Source organism: Lonchura striata, chromosome 4 (assembly GCF_046129695.1).
Source record: "Lonchura striata isolate bLonStr1 chromosome 4, bLonStr1.mat, whole genome shotgun sequence".
Lineage (NCBI taxonomy): Eukaryota > Metazoa > Chordata > Aves > Passeriformes > Estrildidae > Lonchura > Lonchura striata.
The window spans coordinates 69,461,493-69,489,102 of NC_134606.1; the positions used below are offsets into that span (position 1 = coordinate 69,461,493).

A 27,610-nucleotide genomic window follows, 5' to 3' on the forward strand; every position below is an offset into this window, starting at 1 on the left:
CAAAAGATTATCATGTATTGTTTTACATTCTGTGCTGGCCCTACAAGAAAGTATCAGAAAATATAAAATTCTCTGAGCTGTGGGAGTCCTTCCTCAGCTCATCTGGCCCACCTCCAGTAACAAAGTGTCTACCAGAACCTTCTGTTCAGCTAAGAACTTCCTAAAATTCCTGACTGAACTTTATCAATGCCTTACTGTTACCCAGGTCCTCCTGTAAAAGACAAAGACATGCCATATTGAATTAAACTTATTTCTTTTGCATGGGCAATGTTAAGGGACAATTGCTCAGACAATTTCATTTACTGTTTCAGTAAAAGCTTTCATAAAAAAATTCTGGTATTGGTGGACCAACATTGCCTCAAACATCAGCTTTATGCTGTTATGCTTTTCAAGCTTTTAAGATGCTGCTTCTGTAGACTCTCTGGCTTTAGCCAGACAGATAAGGAGCCTCTAAAGCAACTGGTATTGATTCTAGCCTGACAAAGGTAGCACTGGCAGCAGCATTAGGTGTCCTTCAGATGATCTATATAGAAAGGATATCTCTCCTATTTGTCAACAGCAGCTGTTTGAGGACAGTTCCATCCCCACAGCTCAGCCAGGGAACAGATTACTCGAGCTCTCTTCAGCCATTCCAGTGTTAAATCAGCCAAGTGACTTCAGGCAGCCACAGCAGCAGCACAGATTAGAATGGGCTGATTGCTGCAGTGGTGTTGATGAGGAGCACTCCAGTGATTCATTCCCCTGGCTGAACTGCTGGGGTGAGTTCTGGCACGACAGTAACAGGCAGCTCTGTGTGTCTAAAGCTGCTACCACCTTCCCAGCAATGATTGTCAGAACACAGACTTAGTATAGGAAATGCTAAAATTGCTGTTGGGATTGAAACCCAGGCATCACCTTCTCAGGAGTACATGATGTCACCAAAGTGCTCCAGAGCCTTCTTTACATGCACGTTCCTAACAGTGGGTCCTTTAAAGGGCAAAAGGTTTCTGCAAATCCTCTGAGTAGTAGACAACTCCTTGCCACTAGCACCACTGACAAGACTTACTTTAGACTCAGATGCAAAATCATAATTAAACTGAAGAACAGCCCTGCAGTCCTCTGCGCAATACGTATTCCCTGGCTCCGTAATTTCTTCTGCAAAATGGACTATTTTCTTATTAGATGCAAACAGAACTGGCCCAAGTTAATTTTTTGCATAGTAACTGAAAACTTCTGATAAACTCCCAATATTTATTTACCTAAGGTAAGCAAGGTAAGCTTGCTTAGGTAAGCAGGTCTGCTGGCACTTTTGTGCTCCCAAGCAGCATGTGGCCCTTAGATAGGACTATCTGGAAATGAGCTTTCCCACCACAGTACCTACATATCACACTCCAGGCTGGCAGTATTTGCTTTTCCTTCCAGTTTTCTGGTTTGTAAATTCTTCTCACAGGATAATACACACCACTGGGTAGTGTTTTTTTTCTATCTGTAGCTATACTTTTATCTTTCTCACCTGATCTGACTGCATCTTGTAGGTTCATCTTGTTGTCTTTGCAGCCTATAAAACAGAAAAGCAAATGCAGAGTCCCTCATTCACTGTACCCCAGAACTCCTGAATTTGCTGGTCTTTCATTAAATTCATCCATTTGCAAGTTCAGAAGAAATAAAAACTACACTGACAAAATAAGATAAACAATTTTTTCCACTTTTTTAGACTTCTCATAAGTTAATTACCACTGTCAATCTATAATCAAAAAGAAGAAGGGTAAATTGTCTTTTGTTCTTATTGAACCACATACAAAGACTGAATTTTATTATGATACAAAAGGAAAGAATTTATCATCATTAACTGTAATGTTTTTGGGAAGGAGGTTAGATAGGAGACTTAGCATCATTAAAGGTTTTTATCTAAAGATTTCCTGCCTCAAGTAATTGTTCTGAAGAAGTAAACACACAGAGATTATGTCATTAATTCTCTTTAATGAAGTTCTGTGGTAAGTGCTGTTTTGTAGGCTCATTTGAAGATTTTTTGAAAAAATCTCTGGGGTTTTGTTTATTTACTTACTTTGCAGATGCTCTGCAAAACGGTGACTAAATAATATATTTTATGTTCGCTCTATTGCTACTAGCTTAGGACTTTGAAATCAAATGGGGTGGCTGGTTATGGGGGTCCTTTCCATAATTACCAGTGGAGCCTCAGGAAGCTAACACGGATATGGCAAATTTGGTTAAAAAGATGATTTTTAAATTATCTTTTATAATATTAATTTCTAAGCATACACATCTGGTTAAACTGCTGCACATGTCTGTGCAGTGCTGTAAAACTGTGTGGTTTATACAAAATGCCTGTGAAGGATCACCTACTCAAACATTATCAGGTATTCTTTGTTGAATTATTCTGAATATTCCTCCCGTTTATCGGGCAGTTCCTAACATTGCAGTGTCTGCATTTCTTTTTCTGAGAATTAATCCACATATTACACATAACCCTGATTTGGGCATTTTATTCCTTCTGGGTTCCCAAAGCTTGAAATACTGAAGCAGATTAACAGACACCAGTTCCTCAACATTTGAAATATGTATATTTTCAACTATTATGGGAGACTACAAAGAAATTTCAGTAGGTACTCTTCCTATCAGCAAATCTGCAGTACTTTTAACTTTGTCTTTTTATCTGGTAGTACAACATTTTAATTTTAAAAGCAATTTTAAAGAGTTTTCCCAAATAGATTTCTCCTCAGGTCCCTCAGGAAGATGTTTCTCTGAAGGAATCTCATGAGAACTTGTTGCCTGTTCTTGTACAGCAGGCATGGTCTATTAGAAATTAATTTAAAACATTTTCCAGAATGGAGCTGCATTCTAGCAGCTATTGGTGGTGCAAGCAATGCTCCATTGTGTCACCAATGAACTGTTTGATTATACAATTATTTTTCCATAAGTGTAGGACCTGACCCTCTAACAAAGTTTTGACCCTTCTTAATTTGTGGAGCAGTGTAAAGTTTGTCTTTACTGACTTCATGATGGTATTATTTCTCACCTGTAACTCTTTTGGAAGCATGAAAAGTGAGAGGAAATAATCTGCCATTTGGTTTCTCATTGCACTCTTCAGTGGAATTGATGAATCTGTAATGCCAATGATTTTTCAAGTGCTCCCATCTTTTTCAATATTTCCATGGATGTGGTTTCTTTTTCATCACATACATATGCCGAAAATTGGGTAAAATCTTGTGAAGGAAATAAAATTGTGACTATAAGAATATTATCACTTTGGAAAAGACCTATTTGCCAGAGTGAGATCCATATGAAAGTAACATCCTGCTAACCATGATGACAAGCCCCAAAGAATGCGTTCCCTTTCCATACACCAGCATAAAGAATATTATTCCCCCCCCCCTCAAAACTTACACATGGGGAATGAATAAAAGATGAGGATTGTTTTATTAACACCTTCTGCTCCCAAGTACCTCTTCAGGACCTGCACCATTAGTGAGGACATCATGGAAGAGGCTTGAGTGAAGGAGGTCAAAAGAACTGTGTAGCAAAGGCTACATTATTCTTCCCTTACAGAAGCTCTAAGACTCTCTGGTCCAATTTCAATTTTCCAATTTTCCTGCTCCTTTGCTCCCAAAGGCACATTAAAGAAAAGGGAGCATTTGTTCTCTGCCTCTTTCTTTCTGAATAATGAGCAATCACTTCTGTTATCTGATTAGGTCTTGCTACATTCCAAATTAATTAAAAGTTTAAAAAAAAAAAAAAAGTAGGAAAAAAGTTATTTTAGCATCTACAGGGTTGAATACCTTGGACAACAGCTGATTGGCTCTGTGGTTTGGGGCGACTGCTGTTGACTCTTGCTGCTGTGAGCAGTTGAAGGATGCCTCAACCATGGTGGTTTAGAGTAAGCAAATTCTCAGGATAAAGCCTGAGAATTTTACCCTCCTCAGGACAAAGTTTGTGCAGTTTCTTGAGAACCTGAGCTAAGGTACTGCAGATCCCTGTTCTCTGAGGTAAGACTCCTTTGGAACAGTACAGTATGCTCTTTGAGGTGTTTTGTTAATAGCATCCAAGCACGCAGGTGGGATGTAGCTCTCCTCCCACAAAGCAAAATTACAGGAACAATTAATAAAAGGTCTCCAATTCAGGGGATTATTCTGCCTGTGACTTAAGCCTGAGGAGGATCATTATCACCAGCCAGCAGAGGATCTATAAATAACCCACAGAGCTGAGTTTAGCCTCTCAGGGGGGAATTCAGAGCGTTGTCTAAGTGTGGTTTGAGGCAAATATTATCATAAAGCAACTTATTGTTTTACTTCACAGCGGCGAGGAAATCAGCATTTCTAATTATCAGGACAGCTGACATTATTCCAGCCTGTCACCAAGACTTGTAGCAGAAGAGGAAGAAAGAATGAGGCAAAACTGCAACTCCCCAGCAAGCACCTTTTCTCACAAAAAGGGAGGAGAGGATACCCTAATTCTGAAAATGCAGATTGATAGTTGTGGAAATAGGCCCAGTCCACCCCTTCAGGGGCAGGTAGAGCAGGAGCAGCAGGCAGGTTCCTCTTCCACACCAGGTTCTGCAGAAATGCTGTTTTCATAAAAATTTCTTTCATGTGTTCCTATAAAGGCTGTGCACACATTCTGTCTGGTCAAATATTTTGCATCTCCCTCAGCTGCGTGGTCAGGAGATGAGGACTTGCAGGCTTTATCAGATGGTGAAATTAGCCTATTAATTTAGTTTGTACATTGAATTCCATGCCTGGTGATGTGGTCCTCGCTTTAGTGAAAAAATGTTGCATGCCTGCCAGTGAAAACATACAGTATTTTTCTTGCTAAAACAGTGATATTACCTCCAGAAATGTTGATAAATCCATATACAAAAGCAAAGCAGTCAAATACCATGCTGCTAGAACTATGATCCCTTAAAAATAATTCTTGAGTAGGTTAGTTCTTCTATTTTTATCAATTCAACATTATTTACTTATTATTAATGGCTACAAAAATTGTTTTATTATTCTTAAGAACAAGCACAATCTCTTTGTTTTATCTGTCTAAAGATACCGAAGCCAGATACTTCCCTGACTTATGAGTTGCAGCCAAGGGGGAACTGAGGAGGAAAAAAGGAGGCTTATTAATGGATGTCCTATCCTGGAAGGGTTCAAGGCCAGGTTGGACAGGGCTTGGAGCAACCTGGTCTACTGGAAGCTGTTCCTGCCCATGGAAGGGGGCTAGAATAAGGTGATTTTAAGGTCCTTTCCAAACCAAACTATTCCATGATTTTCTGCAAAATACCTTTTTTTACATGTCAAAGCTGTACCACTCTACCTGGAAAATAGATACATAATAGTCCATCCAGTGTGAAAATAATTATTTATATACCAGTCTATGGAAATAAGTGGATAAAGCACTCCCATTGTGAGGTCTCTGTAGGGAAACTGTCCTTGAAGCTTATGATTTCAAAAGATTGTGAAATAAGGTGCCATGGTTGCACTCAGAATAGGTCAAATTAGGTTAGAATGGTTTCAGTCAAAGAATCCATTTTTGATCTACACATTGCACAATGAAATTAAAAATTAAAATAATAAGAGGATGTATAGAGAAATAAGTTAGCAAGATCTTACTTAGCATTTTCAGGCCCCTGAGTGCACCAAGAGAACAAATTACACAGTTGTCATTTTGTAAATTAAATCTACTTTTTCATGGCACGGGAAAAATAATTTTAAAAATTCTAACTTTCCAAGTATATTTTAGCAACACGGAAGTAATTCACAAAATTTGTGGAATCTGCATTGCTGGGCATGCATAAAAACAGGCTATACAAATATCTGTGTGAGTTACTACACTTGATCCCAGAGAACAGAATTTATGGCTGGGATTATACAGGGTGCTACATATCTGTGTTTTCATAGACCTCTTTTGCAGCAAAGTGGACTTCCATTTATACATGGTAGCCCCTAATCAACCCCTGCCATATTATATTATTTACCTTAATGGTTTTGTAGGTAAGAAAGCTTGATGCATAATTTATAAGTTGTTCTGTACACTAGTAATGGGTGTATATGAATACACATTTTCCACAACCTGAGTAAGAAACTCTCATCACATTTGACTGACCTATTCACCTTGCTGTCTCAAAAGGCAGGAGGGGAAATGCACTCAAAAAGCAGTCAGACTAAGTGGAGTGACCTGTACATATTCAGCATTTCATAATCTGAAAGACCAGTTGTATTTACTGCAATCACAACACAAAAATGTATTCCCAGAAGCATTCTCTGGAGTAGAGCACAGTGACTGCTAATACAGCAGCAAGATGGCCAATCCAAATTCAGAGCAAAGCAGCTGGGCAATGACCCAAATATATTTGCCTGAGCTGTGACTTGGTGAATGAGAAATGAACATTTTGGTTGGTTAAGAACAGCTCTCGCACAGAATGTTTTATTTGCCTTATCCCCAGCCTGGCCTGATTTTAGATGTATGTCAAAGTCCTTTTTTATCCCTGAAAATTAATGAAAATTATTTAATTTCTCATGCACAGATAAAGAAGTATGCATCTTTTATATCAGCTACTATTTTTTGCTTTTTGCCAATGCTTTACTTAAAGGCTCATAAAATTAATGGGTTTGTTCTAATAAAAAGGAAAGCCCTTGAGACCTCGTATTCCCTGGCTGCACAGAGCTGCACAGATGAGGGCAAGCGTCTCATAAATCCCTTCAAGCTGAAAGATGCAGTAAAACTTAGGTTTTACTGTGTTTTGGAAGCCAGGAGGCATTTGCAGGCATCTGCAGCATCAAGGGACATACCTGTTTACTTCCATGCTCCAAAGAAACACGTTCAGAAAGCAGCAGGAATCATCAACCCTGGAAACCTGAGAAGAAACCGCTTCATGTAACTGTCTTGGCTTATTATCCACTATCTTCTTTGCTACCTCCACTTTCAGGGTTGTCAGAGATTACTTCAGTTTGTGCCCAAGCTGTCATTAGCATGAAAAACTACTACTTGGCTCATCATTTTTCAAGACTCACAAAATCCTGCCTGTCCTGTGACAGGGAAGTGGTTATTTGCGACAGCTTATGCCTTTTCAGTGTCTTCTCTGGCTGTGTAAAGGGAAGAAATTATCATCTCTATACAGCTGCCAGCTATGACTGCTTTTGAAATCACTTTCGAACCTTTTCTAAGGTACAGGCAGGTCATCTGGCCCTAAACTTGTTATGAACTTAACATTTTGAGTAGTTGGTACATCACAGCAATTATTTATGTTCTTTAAGCTTTTTGAAAAAAAAATGAAGCACTCTGTAAGCATTAAACGTCTGTTCATATGGCAACACGAGCGTTCCCAGGTGAGTGCTTGCACAATGCTGAAAGGTCTAAAATGAAAACACTTTTAGAAGCATGAAATTCAGGTGGACTCAGGTCTCCTTTCTGCACTTTGCCCACAGGCCCTGCTTAGCAGTGCCCATTTGTCATGTTCACATCACTCTGACAAGTGAAGCTCCCTGGATGAGTTGGGATTATCAGGAAGGAGGAAGATGAACACTGCAAATGTTGAATAGAAATCCAAGGTGGCTTTGGTACTTGGGACCTTTTCACCTTCTCCCTGATGTCCTCTATCTGTGTTTTCCCCAAGGAAGTGTCCAAGTCTAATAGTAATCAGAGGAAATTTTGCAGTTACCCTTTTGGCACTTAAACCCCCACTTCCAGAAGTGGATTCTGGTAGAGCCGCTATCTCAAAGTTCTTACCATGCCCCTAATGTGCCTGTGATAATACAGGAAAACTTTGATAAAGCTGGTAAAGCAATCCCTTTCAGAGCTTCCCCTTTCTGACCATAATGTACCACCTGTACTTAATTTAGAAGTTATAAAGTGTGATAGTCTTCTCTGCTTGTGCTATGGCTAACTGCAGGACATTCACCTGAGCTCTGAGGCAATTTAATAATTATGATCTAAATTGGAGTGAGATGGATTTTAAAGGCTGTTTGCCTTTAATACTGCAATAGTTATCTAGCTTGAAAAAAATGACATGCACAAATCCACTGTGTTGGTGCATGCAGTCCCTAGACAACAATGGTGTTCAGCCATGGAAAATTATTTACTTGGACAAAGATGAAAGATTCTAGAGTAGCTTTCTAACAAAGGACAAGACAGAAGCAGGTGAAACACGTAATTACTTTCAAGACAAGTCCCTTTAGATTTAGGGAGAGCATTTTGTAGCACTAATGGGTGCCCAGGCAGCAGATGCCCTGCCTTGCCCTTTTTCTAAGGGTGTGGACTTGCCACAAAGAGGACAGAGTGGAAGATTATGTCATTCTGAGATACTTATCTATTCCAGCCCTGCCTTTGCCTGTAAAAAGGTTTAAATGGATTTTTTTTTTATTTCTTAATTCTGGCTTGATTCTGATAAGAGGTTTTATGGCTGTGGGCTAGGTAGGTTTGTTGCTTTACACTGGCTAAAAGGCTATAAAGACAGCCATCACTGAACTGTACCTCTGATTTCCCAAAACTATTCCCTTCATTTTACCTAGAAGTACTTCTGTCACAAGATCACCACACGTCACAGCCACACAAATTTTAACACCTTACATTATTCTAATATAATAATATAATTAATAATAATATTAAAACATATGTTTCATAAATAAATCTGTAAATCAGAGCGATGCACCAAAAAAATCAAGCTACATAAAATAATGAGTTTTAACAAAAATCATGCAGCTTGTAATTTTTTTATATAGGCAAGGCTCAGAAGAATATATACGTTTACTTTCAATCCCGAATTTGTGTCTGGAACAATGTCCTCTGCTAGTCAATTTTAATAGAAACACAGGATCTGCCATGCTCCATTGAGCCCATGATCCATCAAGTCCAACATTGTCCCCTCTGCCTGGCAAATGCAAGATGCTTCAAAGGAAGGCAAATTGTCCGTCATGCACTTGGCCAATTTTTCAATTTGGATAGTCCATTGTGCAAAAGCCACTCCATCCTTCATGTCGAGTCTTTGTCCCATGTGGTTGCAAATGTTAAAGTAATCAAATGGCATGAATGACCCAATGTACCGGTTTAATATTTTAATAACATTTAAGGCTGTGTTTATGCTCTGGTTGGGTCTGTTTCTCTTGAACTGTCAATTGTTTTTATGCACAATGCTGCTTACATTCATTCTCATTACCTCTCCCATTTCTATTTCAATTCAGCAGCTGAATAAATCAATAGTGTTCACAAATCTCCACAATTTTGTGCCACTATTAAAAAATCACTTCTGATTTTAAATAGACTTTAGAGGTTATTTCTATTAAACAGCTACAAACAGGATACACTGATCAGAGCCTTGCAGGAGTGCTCCATAGAATTTCCTTCATTTGAATCATATTCTGTTGCTGCTGAACTGGGTCCAGATGCCTCAGCAAGAACTAGTGATAATTATTGCTGCATTGTGTGGGGATGGAAGCAGAGGGAAAAGAGGAAAAATGGGCAAAGTAAGGGAATATAAGCAGGGAACTTCCATGGGAAAAAGCAAGCTTTGTATGTCTTGGAACACAAAATTTCCTGCTAATTTTTCTTCATGGGATGTACAGTCAGGTTTAACATCTCAGTATGTGACTGGGATTTTTCAGTTCATGCAAGTCAAAAGCATCCTTGTGTCTTGTATCTGGATTTTATTTGTGGTTTCCACAAAACTGGATACTGATTATTTAATTGGCTCTGCATATCTAATCTAATAGGGCTGCATGGAGACACTGCTCAGGACAGTGCCTAGCAGTCCTTTCAGGACCTAGTGAGCTGTGTTGTGTTAATTGTGGGAATGTCACAGGGAGAAAAGGGCAAAAAAATGCTGATACACTCATGCTTCCTTCCCTCTCAGTATCTACCTCCTTTCTGTGGTGGTCACCTCTGAAGATGTCTGAAATAAGCTCTTGCCTCCTCCTCAGAATATTTCAATAATTTCCTAGGTATCTCATTGGTTTGGGGGCAAGTCAGTGTATCATTCTTGGCCTTTTTTAGAACTTTGCTCATGTTCACAAAAATTTTCACACTCCCCTTAACAATGCAAATGTAAATGTTAGAAAGTTTAAGTGCATGAGGCTCTTGGAGTTTTCTTTTTTTAATGCAATCCTGCAGGTTAGTTATTTTTTGTTGATTACATGTGTAAAAGGGATTTTATTAAATTGAGAATCCAATTTTGGCTATAATGCAAATTTTTAAAATGCTTCTGTAAGTCTTTCAACATACTGGGCTTACACACAGGATGAATACTTAATGTGTATTTACTCATCTGATTTTAATAAGTCCTTGAATAACCTTTGTATCTCTTGAAATGAATTCTGTTCCCACATCAAAGTCCACAATGTGCAGGTTCTCAGTTTTTCAAAATCTCTGACTTGCCAGGCACATATTTTTGTCAACAGCTGTTCCATCTGGTAAGGAAACTGTATCACTTTTCCCTTATGGATTAATTATGATGCTTAGGATTTAAAATTTTCAGGGCTTACTCTACCTCTGGTTATTCAGATTAATTTCCTTTGAGCTCTCTATTGGTAAGAAATCCCTGTTAGCTGTACCTGGAAGCTGAAGGGGTGGGATTCCTAGACAAAGCCCTCATTGTTGCAGGCAGTTTCCACGCAGCAGCTGTGGTAATATAATGAAAAATACTGAAGGAGATGGAAATACCTCTATTATAGGCATATAAATGCTTTCTGCATGAAAGACACTTCCTTGTGTCTGTCTGTCATGTTGTCATAAAATACTTGGCCCACTACTGAAGCTCTTCTGCTGAATAAGCACGCCAGCTCTCATCCTCTGAGTTTTAATGGGAGCTGTATTTGCAGTTTACTCCTAAAAACCAGGACATGGATGTTTTAAAAATTAATGCAACATGTGAGGGTTTCCTGAGTTTTACCTTTTTTCCTTAATTTCTCTGAGGTACCAGTCCAGTGGACTTGGCTGTGCTCTGAAACCCTAGGAAAATTTCTCTCAGCTATTCATGGGTTATTGTTTCTACTGAAAACCAAATATGAATCTCAAACTTCAATGAACGTGATTGCAATGGGATTGATGGAATTGACCTGAACTCACAAAAAACAAACAAACAAACAAACCCCCCCCCAAAAAAAAAAACCCACAAAAAAAACCCCAGACAAGATCCCTAAAGGTTGGTGGGTTTTTTTTGGTTTTTTTTTTTTTTTTTTTTTCTTTCCTTAATTTGGAAAGTGAAGTGAGAAATGTGATGTCCATAATTCTCTGTCACACATGCTGGGGTACCACAGGGACCAGTGAAAGACAGAAGTGCTGAGGTTCTTTTTGCTTATTTTTACCTCTACAAACCTCTTCCTTCCCAAAACACGTATTAATTCAATGGGAGATTACCTATTATTGACAACAGAAGAGTTATTCTAATTTTCATGACAAAAGATTTTTTATTTTCAATATATTCTAAATTGCCTGCAGGAAATAATTAATAATAATGTCCTAGCTCCCTTTTCCCACACTTTCTTATCTTCTCTGTCAGTTGCTTCGAAGATTGTTACCAGCAGTGTAACAGGAATAGTCTTTTTCCAAATATCCTGTTTGCTTGGGGTTTTCTTCTTTTTGTTATTGAGCACCTCTCAATTGCTAGAAATGTTGCCTCCGATATAAATTGTGATTAATTCCTAATGAATGTCTCTGCTTCTTAGTTCAGAGATGAGATATGGCCTCTTTATAAGAAGTTTATTACCTGAAGGCTTAAGACTAACCCACCAGTTGCCAATATCATCTTCTGCTCTCCTGGGAATGAGGAATCTCAGAGTGCTCAGCCCTTCACTCAGCACTGAACAGCATTTCAGGGGTAGGAATTATTTGGTAGAGCTGGAAACATGATTTTTGCTGTACCAGATAATGAGGCTTTTTTTTCCTCTTGGCCCCAAATGACTCTGGAGCTGCACAGGAGGATGTGCTCCCACTCACAGCATGGCTACAGTGCTTAGCAGGATCTTCCATTGATCTCCTCCCCCTCGTAGCTGTCCATCCCTCTGACACAGGATGGCAAGCAGGGTTTTGGGATGACCCCCGGAGATGCTGTCACTCAAACAGAGAGCACCTCTGCTGGAGTGTTATCACCTATTCCACAGCAGCCCATGGCAGGAGAGATTACATTTGCAATCAACACTGTGCACTGTGGTATTTACTCCTCTTCCAACCAGAGGAGTTTAATGCTCTGAGTTACAGAAAGTAGCTAGGATGAGATGGTATTTATCCAATGATGAGATTTAAGGGAAGTAGGTGCTGAACTATGACAGAATGAGGCAATCTTTCAGTCAAAACTCCCAGACACCCTGGACAAGGGAGTTTAGAATGATGCAAACCTGGATGAAAGGTTTTAAGGTTTTCTCCTCCTCAGGGAGCCACGCTTCTCTTTCAGATTCGTCTTTCATACCAGTGAGCTGCTGTTTAAAATTCTTTCTGCTAAGGAGTCAGAAAGTGAGAAAGTGGCTACAGATTAAAACACATTACAACACAAAACAGCATGAAAAAGCCACTTGTTTCTGGGTTTAAAAATCACCATGAATTCTTTTCATTCATCACTTGACCTTTTTGCCTCTTGCTATTATTTTTATTATGTCCTGCTTCCCCTGTTCTGATCCTCACAGTGACTCAAATCCCCCAATCAGAGAAAGATCAAACTATATCCAAAAATACTCAGACTTAATTACTTGCACAGGATGGAAATCATTGATAACTTGCTAAAATAAGAGCTACTCTGCACTCCACACATCCATTGCAACCCTCAGCCTCATTAGTTGAAACACTGGAGGTATCCATGCAGTAACTTCTGCTATCAACCAGCAAGGGGACAGGAGGGCACATTGCACTCACCCACCCATATTTTCATCACTGTCAAAAAGAAAAATGATTTGTTAAAGATTTATACAATCTTGTGGCAATGAATCTACTTATCATATGGTTTCCAGCACTCAGCTGTAGGCTAAGGTTCATGCTTACATTTTCAAGGAGTATTGGCTGACACAGGGACAGGGAAACCAATCGAGGGAAGAAAATCAAGCCTTTATATATAGATGATAAGCAAATCTCAAGAAAGTAAACTTTATAGAGGTTATAAGCTGCATACAGTCCCCAGGGCAATGCAGAGATAAGGGAAATTGATTCTGCAGTCCCTTTCCAAGTGGCAAGCCTGCTAACTTCTAATTTCTACTAGTAGGACTGAAAAGAGAAGAACAAAACTTAATTGGCACAAGCTCAGGACCCTGTGGATTTATTCAGAAGTGGATTAGATTTGTCTAAAGACATACCTGCCTTGCCTTAGGAAAAAAGGAACTAATAGGTGCAAATATGTAAATGTACATATAGTTGCTACTTAATGCCAAAAAAAAAGAGCATTTGTCCATTTTCTCTTTGAAAATGTAGCCAATGCCTATCTCATGTTACCACTGGCACTTCAGTAGCTTTCTATTGTTATAAAGTAGACCACATAATACCATTGCAATGCACAGCTCTGAGGACCTGGTTTGCAGTAGGTGATTTGACAGCGTTTTATACCCACTCACTTCACATGGGCCTGAATGGCTGCACAGGGTGCCTGAAATTACAGGCTCAAGTCTCAGGAATGTGTCTTTTCATCTCATGTAAAAAGCCTTAAATCATAATATTAGTTCTGAGGCTGAGATCTGCTTACAGATCAGTGACATCACATCCCTCCTTCTTTTTCCTTCACGCTGATTTAACCTGTTTAGACTTTCATATAAGTCCTTGATGTAGGAGCTAAATGTCCTTGAAAACACTGGGTTCTTGGCAAGTAGGCAAATTCCCAGTATGAGGCAAAGAAGGCCAATTTTGCTTTCATTACACTGTTGCTATTCCCACCAACTTCCCAATTTTTGTAAAAGTAGTACACACACGTTAGAGAAGGGTTCAATGTACTGCACGACCTGGATTCTATTTCTAGCATTACCACTAGTGTCTTTTAGCTTCTCTTCACCTGTCACTTCAAGCAAATAAAAACCAGTTTTGTCTCTTGAGGGAAGTTACTCTTCTTTTTTAAATAAAGCAGAAAAATAATAATTTGACATGTATCATACAAGTTGTTCCACAAGGGGAATTTTTACTAGAAGTTTCTTGCATATTGCTGGTTCTTAACTCTAAATCACTTGGTTTCAACAAGGAGGTCTTAGTGTCTACAACACAATTTTCGATGAACAGGTTAGATTTATTTTCAAATTAACAGTGTCAATGTACCTATCAGAGAAGTTCTGGTAAGGGATAACCCCAGGGCATAACTCCCTAAATTATCTTTTTCCCCCATCACTTTTCCCAATCTTACTTAAGTGCGTATCTGCTCATTTAGGTGCCTCATAGACCTGCAAGGTCTTATTGCTGCGGTAGTTTAGTCTAAGAACCTGAACATATTTCCTGCTATTTTATTATAATAAATTCTAGCTGTGCTGTTTCCATATTTCAGGTGTTTACTTCATTCATCCAATTTAAAGAAGCTGAAAAAGAATGGGAGAGAGCAATACAGAACTCATGTTTCTGACAATATTTCAAGGAAATGTATTGCTGTGTGTTCTTAGGAGATACTTTGTTTCAATTTAGAAAAGCTATTTCTTGATCATTCCCTTCCAGATGAACAACACTGCCAAGGGAAATTTTGAAATCTGAATTGTATATATCTCATAATTTTGAGGAGGACACAAAAATTCTCCCAGACAATAATCTATCCATATAAACAAAGCCGTGTCCCACTCCAATTCCACCCTGGCTTGATCAAGTCAGTCTGGTGAAAAGAATGAGGGATTGTAGTTTGACTGCAAAATCAAACATTAAATAGTAATGGCATTATATCCATGTTCTAAAAGAAAATTATGAATAATCGAGCACCTTTGGTAATAAAATACCACACCTGCTATATTTCCCTGTTAGCTTTTCTGCTCCTGCTCTGTCCTCAGGGTAGTATTCCTTTCATTATGTCACTCCTGTCTAAGCAACTTCCAGGAAGCATTTTTCTAGATTAAAATGACATCACTTCCAAACCCTGTAAATTCAAGTCAGCATTCACAAAATGTACTGGATTGGCAGCCTTTGACTGCAAAGTCTTTACCCAGCTGAATCTACAGCCAGCACAAGCCTGCCTGCCTTGCTCTGCCTGGTATTTCAAATTTATTCATCTTTTCTCCCTCACTTTCTTCAACTTGGCTATGTTGACATCTATTTGATAGTGTGATAACATGAAATATTGAATAAGTATTTAGAACACTGACATTAATGAAATTAAAAATGTTTTCAAAAACATGAGCCATGAACAGGAATCAGTTTTCTGAGACATTCAGCCCTGACCAGGATATTGTAGGTACAATTTCAGTACTCTTAGATTTCTCACTTGTTTTTGCTGTTTCAGAAGTGCACCTTCATGCATTTTATTTGTCTGAATCTGGCACTTCAGAGCCTCAACCATACCAGCAATGATTATTAAATTCTTACTGTCAGGCAAGGCAGTGATGGCTGAAGTTTAATCATACAAGGATTCTACCATCCCTGTTCCAATGGTAACAGCCTGACACTTCTAACTGTGGTCAATTTCCTATAAACCATTTCACTGTGAACACGGTAATTACCCTACACATTCCAATTAGAAATATGCATTATTTCTAACACTACAACTATACAAAGTACATTTGAGATTTACAATGGATTCTTTTGTTGCCATGCTGCCTGGTTTTAAGTTGGATCTCATGGAAAGAAACAAAGGGGAATATTACTCTTAATCTAAACACATATTAGGAAGTGTGTATTTCAGCTTGGTGGCTCTGTAACGGTATGGGGAAAAAGAGAAAAGGATTTGGTAAATTCTTTTTACATTACCCTTGTCCCTCAGTACTAAGATTACTCGGGGAGTTATCATCTTACCCCTTGAAATGGAGAGATGTATCATGAAGGCTTCTGCAAGAAAAAATTCCAAGTCTTCCTTCCAAGGATGAATTCCAAGGTATTATCAGTGACCTGGGTAACAAATGAATGGATATTACCTTTCACTATAGGAACAGCAAACCAATTATTACACAATACTCAAACTATGAAAAAACACAGCCCACAGAACACAATTCAAATTAGTCATGGAAGGTGCAATGAAGAAAGCAAGAATAAAACTTCCTTAAAACTAAGAACTAATGTTAAAACAATTTTCTACCTATTTCTGAAAAAAAAAAAAACAAAAAAAAAAACCCCAAACAACCCAAAAAACCAAACATAGCTTGGTATGTGAAAGCCTCGCTCTGAGCATACATTTGTGAGGCAAGAGCATTTCTCATTGACTTTCAGTTGTACTTTTATGTTTTATTCTCGAGGGAAATACTCAAGGCAATTGAAAGTCCATTCCCGTAGCCCTCCTGTAATAACAGAGGAATTTTCTTTATAAAAAGAACACAATATGGGCCGTACCATTTTTTCAGTCAAAGGATCCCTGCAAGAAGACAAGGTTTGATGCAGACATTGCTGCATGGCTGTGCTTTAAAGTGTATAACACTGATACAGATGTATAATTAGGTTAGACACCTAGACTGTCTGAAATTAATAACCCCAAGCACTTCAGAGTTACAGTAGCAACACAGTATATTAGTTTCTTAGAGAGCAAAATTTGCTCTGCTGTGCACACAGTTCCACTGAAGGTCAAAGAGCTTTTGCATGTGATGAGAGACATAAAAAACCACTTCCCTAAACAGTTCAAGATGCAAGTTAATTAAACCGATGAAAACAAAGGCTTCTTCTTCCTTCAAAGCCATAGCTGAGAAAATTATCTCTGTGAAACTCTTGGCTGGGTTTTCCTGTGCTTCATGATGCCAAACTTTGTACATACAGAAAACAAGAAAGGCAAAACCAGAGATGGTATTAAAAACAGTGAGAGCTAAGAAGTATTTTATACTATGACTACTTGATGATGCTCACAAATGAGAATTTCATCTTAGTGGCGATATGTGGATTCAAAGTCCACTTTCTCTGAAGTAATTGGAAAGCTTAAATAAAATTCAATTTCAGCAGCACCTGAATGCAGATTTGGAATGTAGTTTCATGGAAATTTATACCAATACTGCTCAAAAAAGTTTAAAGCAATAGAAAAATGGCATCTCAGCAGCATGTAGACAAAGTAATGGTTTATTATATATAAATTAACACATGTACTCTGTATGTACCTACCATTCTGTATGTTCTGCATACAAAAGCACACAGGCTCTACCTTGAATTTAAAGGGTTGCCCTCATATCACAAAGTAATTTTCTCTGTGAAATAATGCACCAAAAAAATATAAGAATGGAATAATGGAAGAGGTAATACGTCTCTGTACAGCAGGAATCTTTATTACTGGGCTCTATAGAGCATAATTTGCTCTGATTACATGCCATGGGCGTCTCAGCATCCTCCCACTGTTTTTCAGCTTGGCACCACACAGAAATAAAATAGTCAAGCCTAAGGCAGAGACATCTGGAACACTTCGGGGAACCTCGGCTCGCTCGGTAAGTCAGTCAAAAGCACCTCTTTTTTTTTTTTACCTGCAAATTTCAACTTCAGCTGTTTCCAGCGTGGGGCTGGATATTTTTCTCTAAATACCTGCCGAGCTTTGCGCAGGTCTGGCCGGGCTGTTGGCCGCTTTTGGGCCGTTTTGGCCAGAATTTTTTGGCCAGAATCACCTCGCTGCTGGCAGACCTCCGCCTCACGGGTCCGGGCTCCCTCAGGACTCGGCGGGCACCTCCTGAGGGCTCCCCTCACGCCCGGCTTGGCGGGACCGGGATTTACCTCAAGCCGGCGGCAGCAGCGGGCGGCTGAGGGACATTTGTAGCGGTGCTGGGCTGAGGGACATTTGTATCGCTCCTGGGCTGAGGGACATTTGTAGCGCTGCTGGGCTGAGGGACATTTGTATCGCTCCTGGGCTGAGGGACATTTGTAGCGCTGCTGGGCTGAGGGACATTTGTATCGCTCCTGGGCTGAGGGACATTTGTAGCGCTGCTGGGCTGAGGGACATTTGTATCGCTCCGTGGAAGCGCGCCGCCCCCTCACGCCGCCCCCACCATCTCCCGGGCCGTGAGGGGCGGAGGTGGGATGGGAGCGTCCCCTCCTCTCCGGAGCGCTCGCTGCGGGAGGCGGGTGCGCTCTCGGTGGCCCCGCTGCCTCCGTGACGATGCCGTCCTAGCGAGGGATGATGACGGGCAGAAGAGGAGGAGGAGGAGGAGGAGGAGGAGGAGGAGGAGGGGGGCAGAGCCGCCGCCGCTGCTGGGAGCCCTGTCTCTTGCTCGCCTCCCCGGCACTTCCCGGCTCCCGCTGCCGGGCTGCGCATCGCGCCGCCTTGCCCACGGGTTTGTGGTGAGGGGTTTGTCCTCTCCGGGTGCCCTGTCCCCCGCCGAGCAGGGCTTGTGCCTCCTTCCTCCTCCTCCTGCCTCCCTGCCCGCCGCACACGCTGCCGGACGAGGCCGGCCGGGAGCGGGAGCAGCGGCGGCCGCCGCCTGAGGGGACCCTGACCATGTCGAGCAAGAGCAGGAAGAGCAAGGAGCAGGGGAGAGTGACCTTCCCCCCGCAGCAGGAGGAGGAGGAAGAAGGGGCAGAGGAAGAGGAGCAGCAGCGCCGGCGCCGCGGCTGGAGAGGCGTCAATGGGGGGCCGGAGCCCCCTCCGCCGCCGCAAAGAGCTGTCAAAACCCTCCGGGAGCCCTACGGATACTACCCGCCCCCCCCTTTTGCCAGCACCATGTAAGTGGGGCCCGGGGGGGTGTTCGCAGGGGGCCGCCCGGCAACTTCCCCGGAGCAGGGATGCGGCTCCCGGCGAGTTTTGGGCCCCGTCCCGGCCGGCCCCGGCAGCGCGGGCGGGAGCGGCCGCTCGGCGCCGAGAGCCCGAGGGCATCGTCCCAGCCCCCGGCTCCGCCGTGTCCGGCGGGCACAGGTGTGTGCCGGGGCAGAGAAGAGCCCACCCCTTCCTTGTTTTCCCCCCGAATGAAAGTGCAGCTGCCGAGAAATTGGCCCAAGTGTTAGCTCGGCTGAGGTTTAGAGAACCCGTTGCTAACGCATCCGCTTTATTCTTACGTATTTTTAAAACCAAATTGCCCGCAGAAATCTACACCTGTGTAGAAAAGCCTCAGTTCTGGAGATGCACCTTACGCTGTCTGGATGTGTTCTTCCAAAATATCCGTTTCTTTTCAAAGATGCAATCATGAACATCTATCTATTTAGATATATAAAGAGATGCTGCCCATGCAACTCGACTTACTGCCAGATAAATGCATTCAATTTTACCAGTAGGGATGTTAACTTTCTTTTCCCTGACTTGCAAAATGTAGGTTGTCCATGAATAATTCACTAATTTTTATGCCATGCTGCAGTTTAGGTAGACTTAACTCGGAGGATTGCTTGCCTATTTTATATTTTCATGACAACGTTTAGTTCTTAATGAAATATTTTAATTACCAGATAGCAAAGACGAAGTTTTAAGATAAGATATTCAGCATTTGTAGAAGCCTTAATTAAAATCAGAGACAACTGTAAAATACAGAAATAATTAGGGCAATGCTTAGAATGGGATAACCACGAATAAAAGCGGGGTTTACTATCGCTGTGCAGAAATTCTTCACAAATACCTGGTGCCCAGCAATTTGCACTTTGAGTGAATTGGTCTTTCACATGTCTTCAGCTGTCAGAAAGTTAGTTGTGCTTGAGTTACTTGTCTAGACTCCCATGTAGATGATGGAATGGGAGCAGAAATAGCAGTGGGAAAAGCAGCATAGCCATTTATCTTCTTTTTTGGAGGTGCCTGTCTTTATCTGCCATAAAAAGAGACTTGGACACATTATTTTTAGACAGTTGAAGCTGGCTCAGATGAATTGTAAGCTATGAGTCCTCAAATTCTGGGTCCCAAGTGTCCTTCTAGAGAGGTTGACATATTCTTGTGTTGAAGAAATGGGTACTACACCATGGGGGATCAGACTGGAGTTCAGTTTACCCAGCTATAGGTGTTTGAGCCTGGAGTGAGCTCTGCCTCATGGAATTGTTTCTGGTAGATAATTCTTGATATCCTGGGAATCTGTGAGCCCAATGGACTGACAGAAGGGCTGACATGGATTGATGTAGTAGGAGTATATTGAACCGTAGGGGCATAGAGGCAAAAGACACAGAACTAGATTTTCCCTGTTATGTGACTGTGGTCATCCTTGGGTAGCAGTGGGATTTTTCTCCTTGAGTAACATTCTGTGTTTGATGCTAGTGCCTAAAATCATAGTGCATGTAAATGAGATAAAGATGAGCATTAGCTTGCTCCTGATGTGCTCAGATTGACACATGTCAGGCTTTAGCAGGCACAGAGTGAGAATCCTTGGCTATAAGGATTTGTAGTGTAAATACTCAGCACAAGTTGTAACAGGAAAGAGGCAGGAAGATGTGAAGCAGTTTGCCCAAGAAGGCAGACATCCCTGGGTTTTGCAATTTCTGAAAGCAGTAGCCTGTGCAAGGTGCCTGTCAGTGTACAGCTGGCTCCCTCCTGTGCCAAATATTGCTGGAAAAAAAAAAGTAATTAACCTCAGATTCCCACTAAGATTGCAGTCTGGATGTAATACTTGTTTCACAGGGTACTATATGCCCCAGTGGGAAAAAGGTGGACAAAATCTCTAAATTAAATGTAGTAGGCATCAGATAGATACCTGACTTCCTGAGTCTCTCTGAAAATCACAGCATAGTTTTCTGGCTGGACAGACAAAACAAAAAGAAAGGACTAAGTTTCAAAGGAGCTTTACAATTCTTTGTTGATACAGCCCTATTAACTTCGTTCTTTCCTGGTGAGATGTTTGCCTTGTTCTGGGTCTGTATAGATACCCTTCTGCCATCAATATATAGTCCTTTTTTTCCCACAGGAATTCAGATGGTTGGTATTTTCCTTTGAGGAGTTATTGAAGGGTAATGGTCAGAAAAATTTTCCTTTGAGGAATTATTGAAGGGTAATAGTCAGAAAAAGCTCTGCATAGTTTTATGAGGCAGGAGTTTGTTCCCTCCCCTAAGAGCATGTACACCTGATATCTCACTATAATTTCTTTTTTTTTTTTTTCCCATTTTTTTGGACTAAGTCTTTCCAGTTTGGAGCCAGAACTTCTGTGAGATGACACGAGGGCATTTTGGATGATGGATTATGTCATTTCAGACCAGTGGGAGAGTATAGACCTCAGTCAGATTTTGCAGCTGGCCTGATTTATGTTCTACTGTTCAGCTGAATTAGCCTCCCTCTTCTGGAAAGTTCAGGCAGTAGCTCACAGAAAGGAAAAGGAGGCTCTCATTTAATGCATTTTGTATTTGGTGCAGGAACTCCCAAATTTTTTGGAACATGAGCCAACATTCATGAAGGAGATGCCTGTTTTAGTGGTGAAGAAACAAATCTACCATTGGCCCATTCTGATACATGGCTGTAGCCGAGCTTGGAGAGGTGGGAAAGCCTTCCTTTGGGAGAGGCAGTGAGCATGATGGATTGCCCCTCTAGCACTGCTTGTGGTCCTGCTCAGTGCCAGGAGCTCCTTCCTCACATGGAAGAGCTGTTTTTTTTCTGTGAGAGTAACAAATAAAACACTTGAGATCGCTTAGTTTGAGAAATCTCAGGAGTCATTAGTTACAACGCTGCTCTTGTGTAGGTGCATATCTGAACACTTTCTTTCATAAGGCAATTATGGCTCTTTAATTTTAAAACTGGGAGCTCGGAGGTGACTTTTGGCAGAACAAGAGGCACAATCTGCATCTCCTGCTCAGCTGACTCTGGTGTCGTTTCTCTTAAGTGCTATTTGCATTGTGTACTTATCAGATCTGTGTGTTGCCACTGGACTGCATTTCCTTTTCAGGGCTAGAATGGAATCAGGATCACTAATGTACTGTAGTTTAGCAGGGGGGTAAACTGCTTGTAAGTTGCTGATGCCATCTTTTATTACATGTGATAGTTCAGGGAGAGTAACAGCCTGTTCTTCAGCACAAATCGCTATATGGATCTGGGAAGACCCAGGATAAAATCTCTGTTTCTTCAGCTACTCTCCTTTCCTTTAAAATTGCTTATGCCATGTGCAATGTTAAAAAGTAGATTTAGAAACAAGACTATAAATCCTTTGGATTGCTGTAGATAATGAGCTGGATAAGGAAAAGGAATTCTCAGGTCAACTCTTCATCCCACATTTCTGTTCTGCTGCAGTTCTAGATTGAACATGAAAAAGGATAGGTAGAGTAACAGAGTAGATACCTGTAATTGAAACAGCCCGTGGCAGAAGCAGAAGGATTGTTGTGCTTTTTCCAGCCCTTTGCAGTTGCTCTGCTGCTCAAATGTCTTGCTTTGTACATTCCTTGTAAGAATAACTCTGACCAGGCAAGGATATGATGCAATGTAAGGTCATAGTAAATGTGACGTGTGCAGAAAACAGGAGACAAGGGGAAAATCTTTTTTAAAACAATTTTTTCTTTCCCGTATGAAGGTCATACATTTTAGATGAAAATATGTGAGGTAAACGTAAACATGTTATAATGTAGAATAGGTTTTTGTGTCTTATCTACCAGGTCTGTAATGAACCAATTAATTGTTCAGAGTTTGCTCTTTCAGAGAGCTTGTGATGCTTATCATTAGGTAAAGGTCTTGAAAGGTGATGTGCTTCTTTAGGAGCCTTGGTCTCACTCATGTAGGAGTTCTGCTGCAAAGAATGAGTGATCCTGAAGGTTGCTGTACAGTTCCTAATGTTCTTTCTTCTTTCCAGTGAAGTTTTTGACTTCCTCAAAACAGCTGCTTAAATGCTGCAGGCTCAGGGCCAAGTGAAATGTGTCCAGATGTGGTGGGACAGGTGTGCTTCATTCAGCTAACATGACTGATCTCCATCCTTCTTTATCTCTACTAACTAATTAATACAGAATAACTGAGTATTTTTCTTACTTGGTTCTTTTGCGTTTTTTTTTTTTTTTTTGCCATGAATTCTACAGATATTTTTATGGTTTTTGTATGTGTTCTTTCTATTTGAAACTATTTGAAACAGCTGGGAAGAACATCATGATTCCTATCTCTCGTTTCCTCTTTTTTAAATTAGGTTGTCAGCATCTTACAAGGAAAAGGCTGAGTATTTGAACTTTAAAGGCTTTGCAAATAGAACACAAGCAATTAATGCACACTTAGTTCTATTTTAATCATATTTTAAAGCCAGTCTAATGATGTTGAGCGACAAAACTTAAGGTTTTGCTGATTTGATTATTTCAGATGGCAAATAATACATATAAAATATGCTGAAAATGGTCAAACACTTAAAACTAAAATTCTAACTATTTTATTCATGCTTTGGGATAGCTAAAAATATTGAATGTAAGAAAAGGAAAGCAGAAAATGGAATAGGAGACCTTGTACTCAATTATTGTAGCATTACTCTGACCAGAGCTATTCTGGCTTCAAGGTCTTTGAATTTTCTGAGGGATAAGTGGAAGAAAAGAGGGGAGAAGTGTGGATGAACACAGCAGCCTTGTGGCTCTGTTGTGCTGCACAAGATTTTGTGCTTTTCATTTTTTTGGAGATGTCTTGGCAATATTTTAGTCATTAAAATACCAAGCACCATGCATCTTTATTTTGAGAAGGTATTGCAGCAACATCAGATACATCATTTCTGTCACAAAGTTTACAGTTAAGGATCTCTTCCTTCTTAGGAAGCAACTCTTGAAAGGACACTTTTGAAAGGATATGTGTCTGCAGAAGTCAGATGAATCACCTCAGTGATCACTCAGATAGTGGGGTTTGAAAGGAAGGCAGATAAAGTGAAAATAAATGTCGTATTTCAAAATATGCTGAAAAATTAAACTGAGCATATAAAAACAAATGTATTGTGTATTTCATAAAAGATAAATGAGATTCAAAATGGCAGTTTAGTCTTCTTAAAGCAAGAAGTCAGCATGAGTCAACTTGTTTTGTCTTTGTTACATTTTTAATACCTATAATTTTTTTCTTCATAACATTACAGTAAGCAGTACATTTCTCTATCTGTGTGATTTTGGATGTGGAGGATGTGTGGAAGTGTAACAGCAAAAAAGACAATAAAATCTTGTTTAAAAAGAAACTATGAGAAGACAAGTTGCCTTGTCAGATTACTTCTTATTTTGTTGGGGAATAAGATAGCAGTGCACTGTGGCTGTTCACAGTGTGCACTCTGGGCTCAAGTCTTTATTTCTGAGTACTCCTAAGTGGGAAATATGCCTGAGGTTTAAGACATTAAATCAATTCTGAGAGTTACGAATCCTCTCTGTTATGCAGCCTTTTTTATAGATATAAAGAAAATGGTATAGAAAAGAAAAAAAAAAAAGGAAAGAATGGATCATGTTGTGTTTGCCAGAGCAGTTTTGCCACATTTTCAAAAGGTAAATAGTAGTTAGCATTCCTTATACTGTGGTGCCACTCAGGCTATTTCAGGTAGTCCAGAAATGCCAGCCACAGATTACAAGGTAAAAAGATCAAATGCTTCATCCCAGGAGAGACCTGCCCTTGCTAATGAGTTTCACAGTCTCTTTGCTTGATGTGCAACGGAGCTGCCCATTTGTGTTCACCAAAATGCTCAGGGCTTGGACTGGGTTTTAGGATGTTTGTAGTTGTGATAAAGTGATTAAGATTGTACATTTTGATGTAGCTAGCTGGAAGGGCAGGCCTATCCTTACAAATGGAATTAGTTATGTGCAATGAAAACTCCTAGGCTTGCAGTGCTGCGTCCAGTGATGGCAGCAGGCGTATTTTGTGCAGTGTCAACAGAGCAAAGCTCAGAGCTGAGAAATCACACCCACAAAAAACAACTCCCACCAGCACTTAGGAGGCTGTTTCTCTGTCTGTGGATTTGAACCTGCAGCAGTTTGGATGTTTACCTACCAAAGCTGCCCATGCAGGTGCTACTGTGTCCACTTTATACAGAGCCCTTGCATGCCCAAAGGTGCATGTGGCATTTTTCCCTTGGTTCTGTCGTTTTTGCAGACTAACAGGGTTTGCTTTAAAAAGGCTGTTTAATATTTTGGTTTGCCCTTGGCATTCATTACATGGACTCGCATCTCTTCTAATGCACTGAGGGTAGAAGGATTAATCTCCTTTACAGTTTTTCTGTCTGGCCTTTTACTCCTGTGTCTGAGTTTTTCTGCAAAGTGAAAAAAAAAATTAATTTTCACAATGCTCCTGTAAGATGGGAGCCAACTGTTCTTTTTTCTCAAGATGAGGAACAGAGGCACGTAGGACCTAAGAAACAAATTTGGAACTTGAAAGATCACTTTATTTATTGTGTATATGTGTGTTATATGTATTCAAAGCACACACTGCATTAAGTCATATTGTTTATCATCAACACTTGGTGTCTCCATGCCCATCAAATCATCCCAAGTGATCTCTACCCCTTGAGCTACTGGATTAACTGATAGCAGCTGGCGGCTGCCTTCCTCACTGTTGAGCTGGACTAGAAAAAGCAAGGGAGATTGCTGACTGGTTTCATATTTATGTGCAGATGGTGGTGAAGGAAGTTTAGGGTATCCTTTGTACATTTTCAGGCCTTTGGCCTCTGCTCTGGCAGGTACAAATGCTTCTGTTCTGCCTCCAGCTGTGGTAACTGTAGCCTGACCCCATCCATGCTGTTGTTTCAGACCTTGTCAGGCAGTTGTCTCTGCTGCTGTCTTCTCCAGCTAGGCCAGTGTCTGCTCCTCAGCCTCTCATCCTAGCCTCTCATCTTTTCTTTGCAATTTCTATCCAGTCTCACTGCTCTGAATGTCCCCATCCCTCTCTTCCTTCCTTGTCTTGCTAGGTTCAGCTCATCATCCAATCTGCCTGTTCTATCAGTACATTCACTGGTTCATAATTCCAGTTTCTGTGTTTGCCAAATTAGCTTGCTCACCCATTCTTTTTACCTGTTACCCTTCTCTTTCCCTCCCTCTTTCTTCTTTTATAACTGGTTTCTGTGGAGAATTCATAGGTTCCCTGGTTCTCATTTTCCTTTAAAACATCTCACTTTCCTGCACCCAGGTTTCCTCTTTCTGGTGCAGCAATTATCCCAATTTTCATTCATGAGCTCTTTGACTTTTCCATTTTTTTCTTATTATGGCATAAGAATGTAGACACAAACCCTCTCAGCTTCTGGAATTGGTGATGTAGAAACAGGCCCAACACAATCCACAGCATTGCAGGTGTCCACTGGAGTGAGAGCTGATCCCATTCTGTACTGGATGACTCCTGGTGTCTGGAACCTGTGGGCAGTTTAGCTGCAGAGTCAGCTGAATGTGTATGTAGTATTGTTTTCCAAAAATCTGTAATTGACCAAAGGGACTTGTGAGTAGAAGCTTCCAGGTTTCTAATAGCAACATGAGAGGCTGTGATCAGGCTTTGTCACATGTTGTTTGGCGAGACATCCTGAGGAAAATGTGTTTGCACCTCACTTTTATGTGATCTACAACATGGTAAGCATTAAGTATTGCCTTACTTTGGTATCATATGGTATCATATGATGGTACTGATGGTATCATCAGCTTGAATGCCTGTCATGGGTAATATTAATTATTACTGAAAGCAGTATAGTATATGAGTTTTCATTTTATGTGTGGGAGGGATTTCTGAAGAGGAGCAATGTCTTAAAAATGTTGATAAATCTTGGCCATGCTAGGAGAACAGCAGTGGCCCGAAGCATTGAGCCTTTGAGTGCCTTTAGATTGCAGACAAGCAAGAGCAATCCCAATACAGGATACTGCTTGTCAGGAAGCGGGCAAAGGATGAGGGACAAAATAAGTTGTTGCAGCTCAGAACTGGAAGTTACAAATTACTACCAGTGAAAATTTGTTACCTTTTCCTTGTTTTCTCCATAGGTACATCGAAGAGAGCCCATCCCTGAGGCGTATGACCATGATGAGGGAGAAGGGAAGGCGACAGGCCATTCGGGGCCCGGCCTTCATGTTCAACAACAGGGGCACGAGCCTGACGGCCGAGGAGGAGCGATTCCTGGATGCTGCCGAGTACGGGAACATCCCCGTGGTGCGCAAAATGCTGGAGGAGTCAAAGACACTGAATGTCAACTGCGTTGACTACATGGGCCAAAACGCCTTGCAGCTTGCTGTGGGGAATGAACATTTGGAAGTGACAGAGCTTCTGTTAAAAAAAGAGAACTTGGCACGGATTGGAGATGCCCTGCTGCTTGCAATCAGCAAGGGTTACATTAGGATAGTGGAAGCAATTTTGAATCATCCTGGGTTTTCAGTAAATAAGCGACTGACTCTGAGCCCTTGTGAGCAGGAGCTCCAGGATGATGATTTTTATTCCTATGACGAAGACGGTACCCGCTTTTCTCCAGACATCACTCCCATAATTTTAGCCGCCCACTGCCAAAAATACGAAGTCGTGCACATGTTGTTGATGAAGGGAGCAAGGATAGAAAGGCCTCATGATTATTTCTGCAAATGTAATGACTGTACAGAGAAGCAAAAACATGATTCTTTCAGTCACTCTAGGTCAAGAATAAATGCGTACAAAGGACTGGCCAGTCCGGCTTATCTGTCCCTGTCCAGTGAAGATCCAGTGCTCACTGCTCTCGAACTCAGCAATGAACTTGCCAAGTTGGCCAACATTGAAAAAGAATTCAAGGTAATGGTGTTTTTGTGTTTTTCTGTCTTTGTTATTGTTTTA

The 27,610-nt window shown here is 40.8% G+C and overlaps 1 protein-coding gene across 1 annotated transcript in view; it reads left to right on the forward strand.

Moving 5' to 3' along the window:
- Positions 1-18,265: 18,265 nt before the first annotated feature.
- The window catches only part of TRPC3 (transient receptor potential cation channel subfamily C member 3), a 32,779-nt gene continuing 23,434 nt past the window's right edge, over positions 18,266-27,610 (forward strand). Inside the window, exons 1-2 of the mRNA XM_021554939.2 lie at positions 18,266-18,690; positions 26,797-27,568. Of these exons, the coding sequence (XP_021410614.1) occupies positions 18,467-18,690; positions 26,797-27,568 (996 nt within the window). The 5' untranslated portion in view covers positions 18,266-18,466. The remainder of the gene's footprint in view (positions 18,691-26,796; positions 27,569-27,610) is intronic.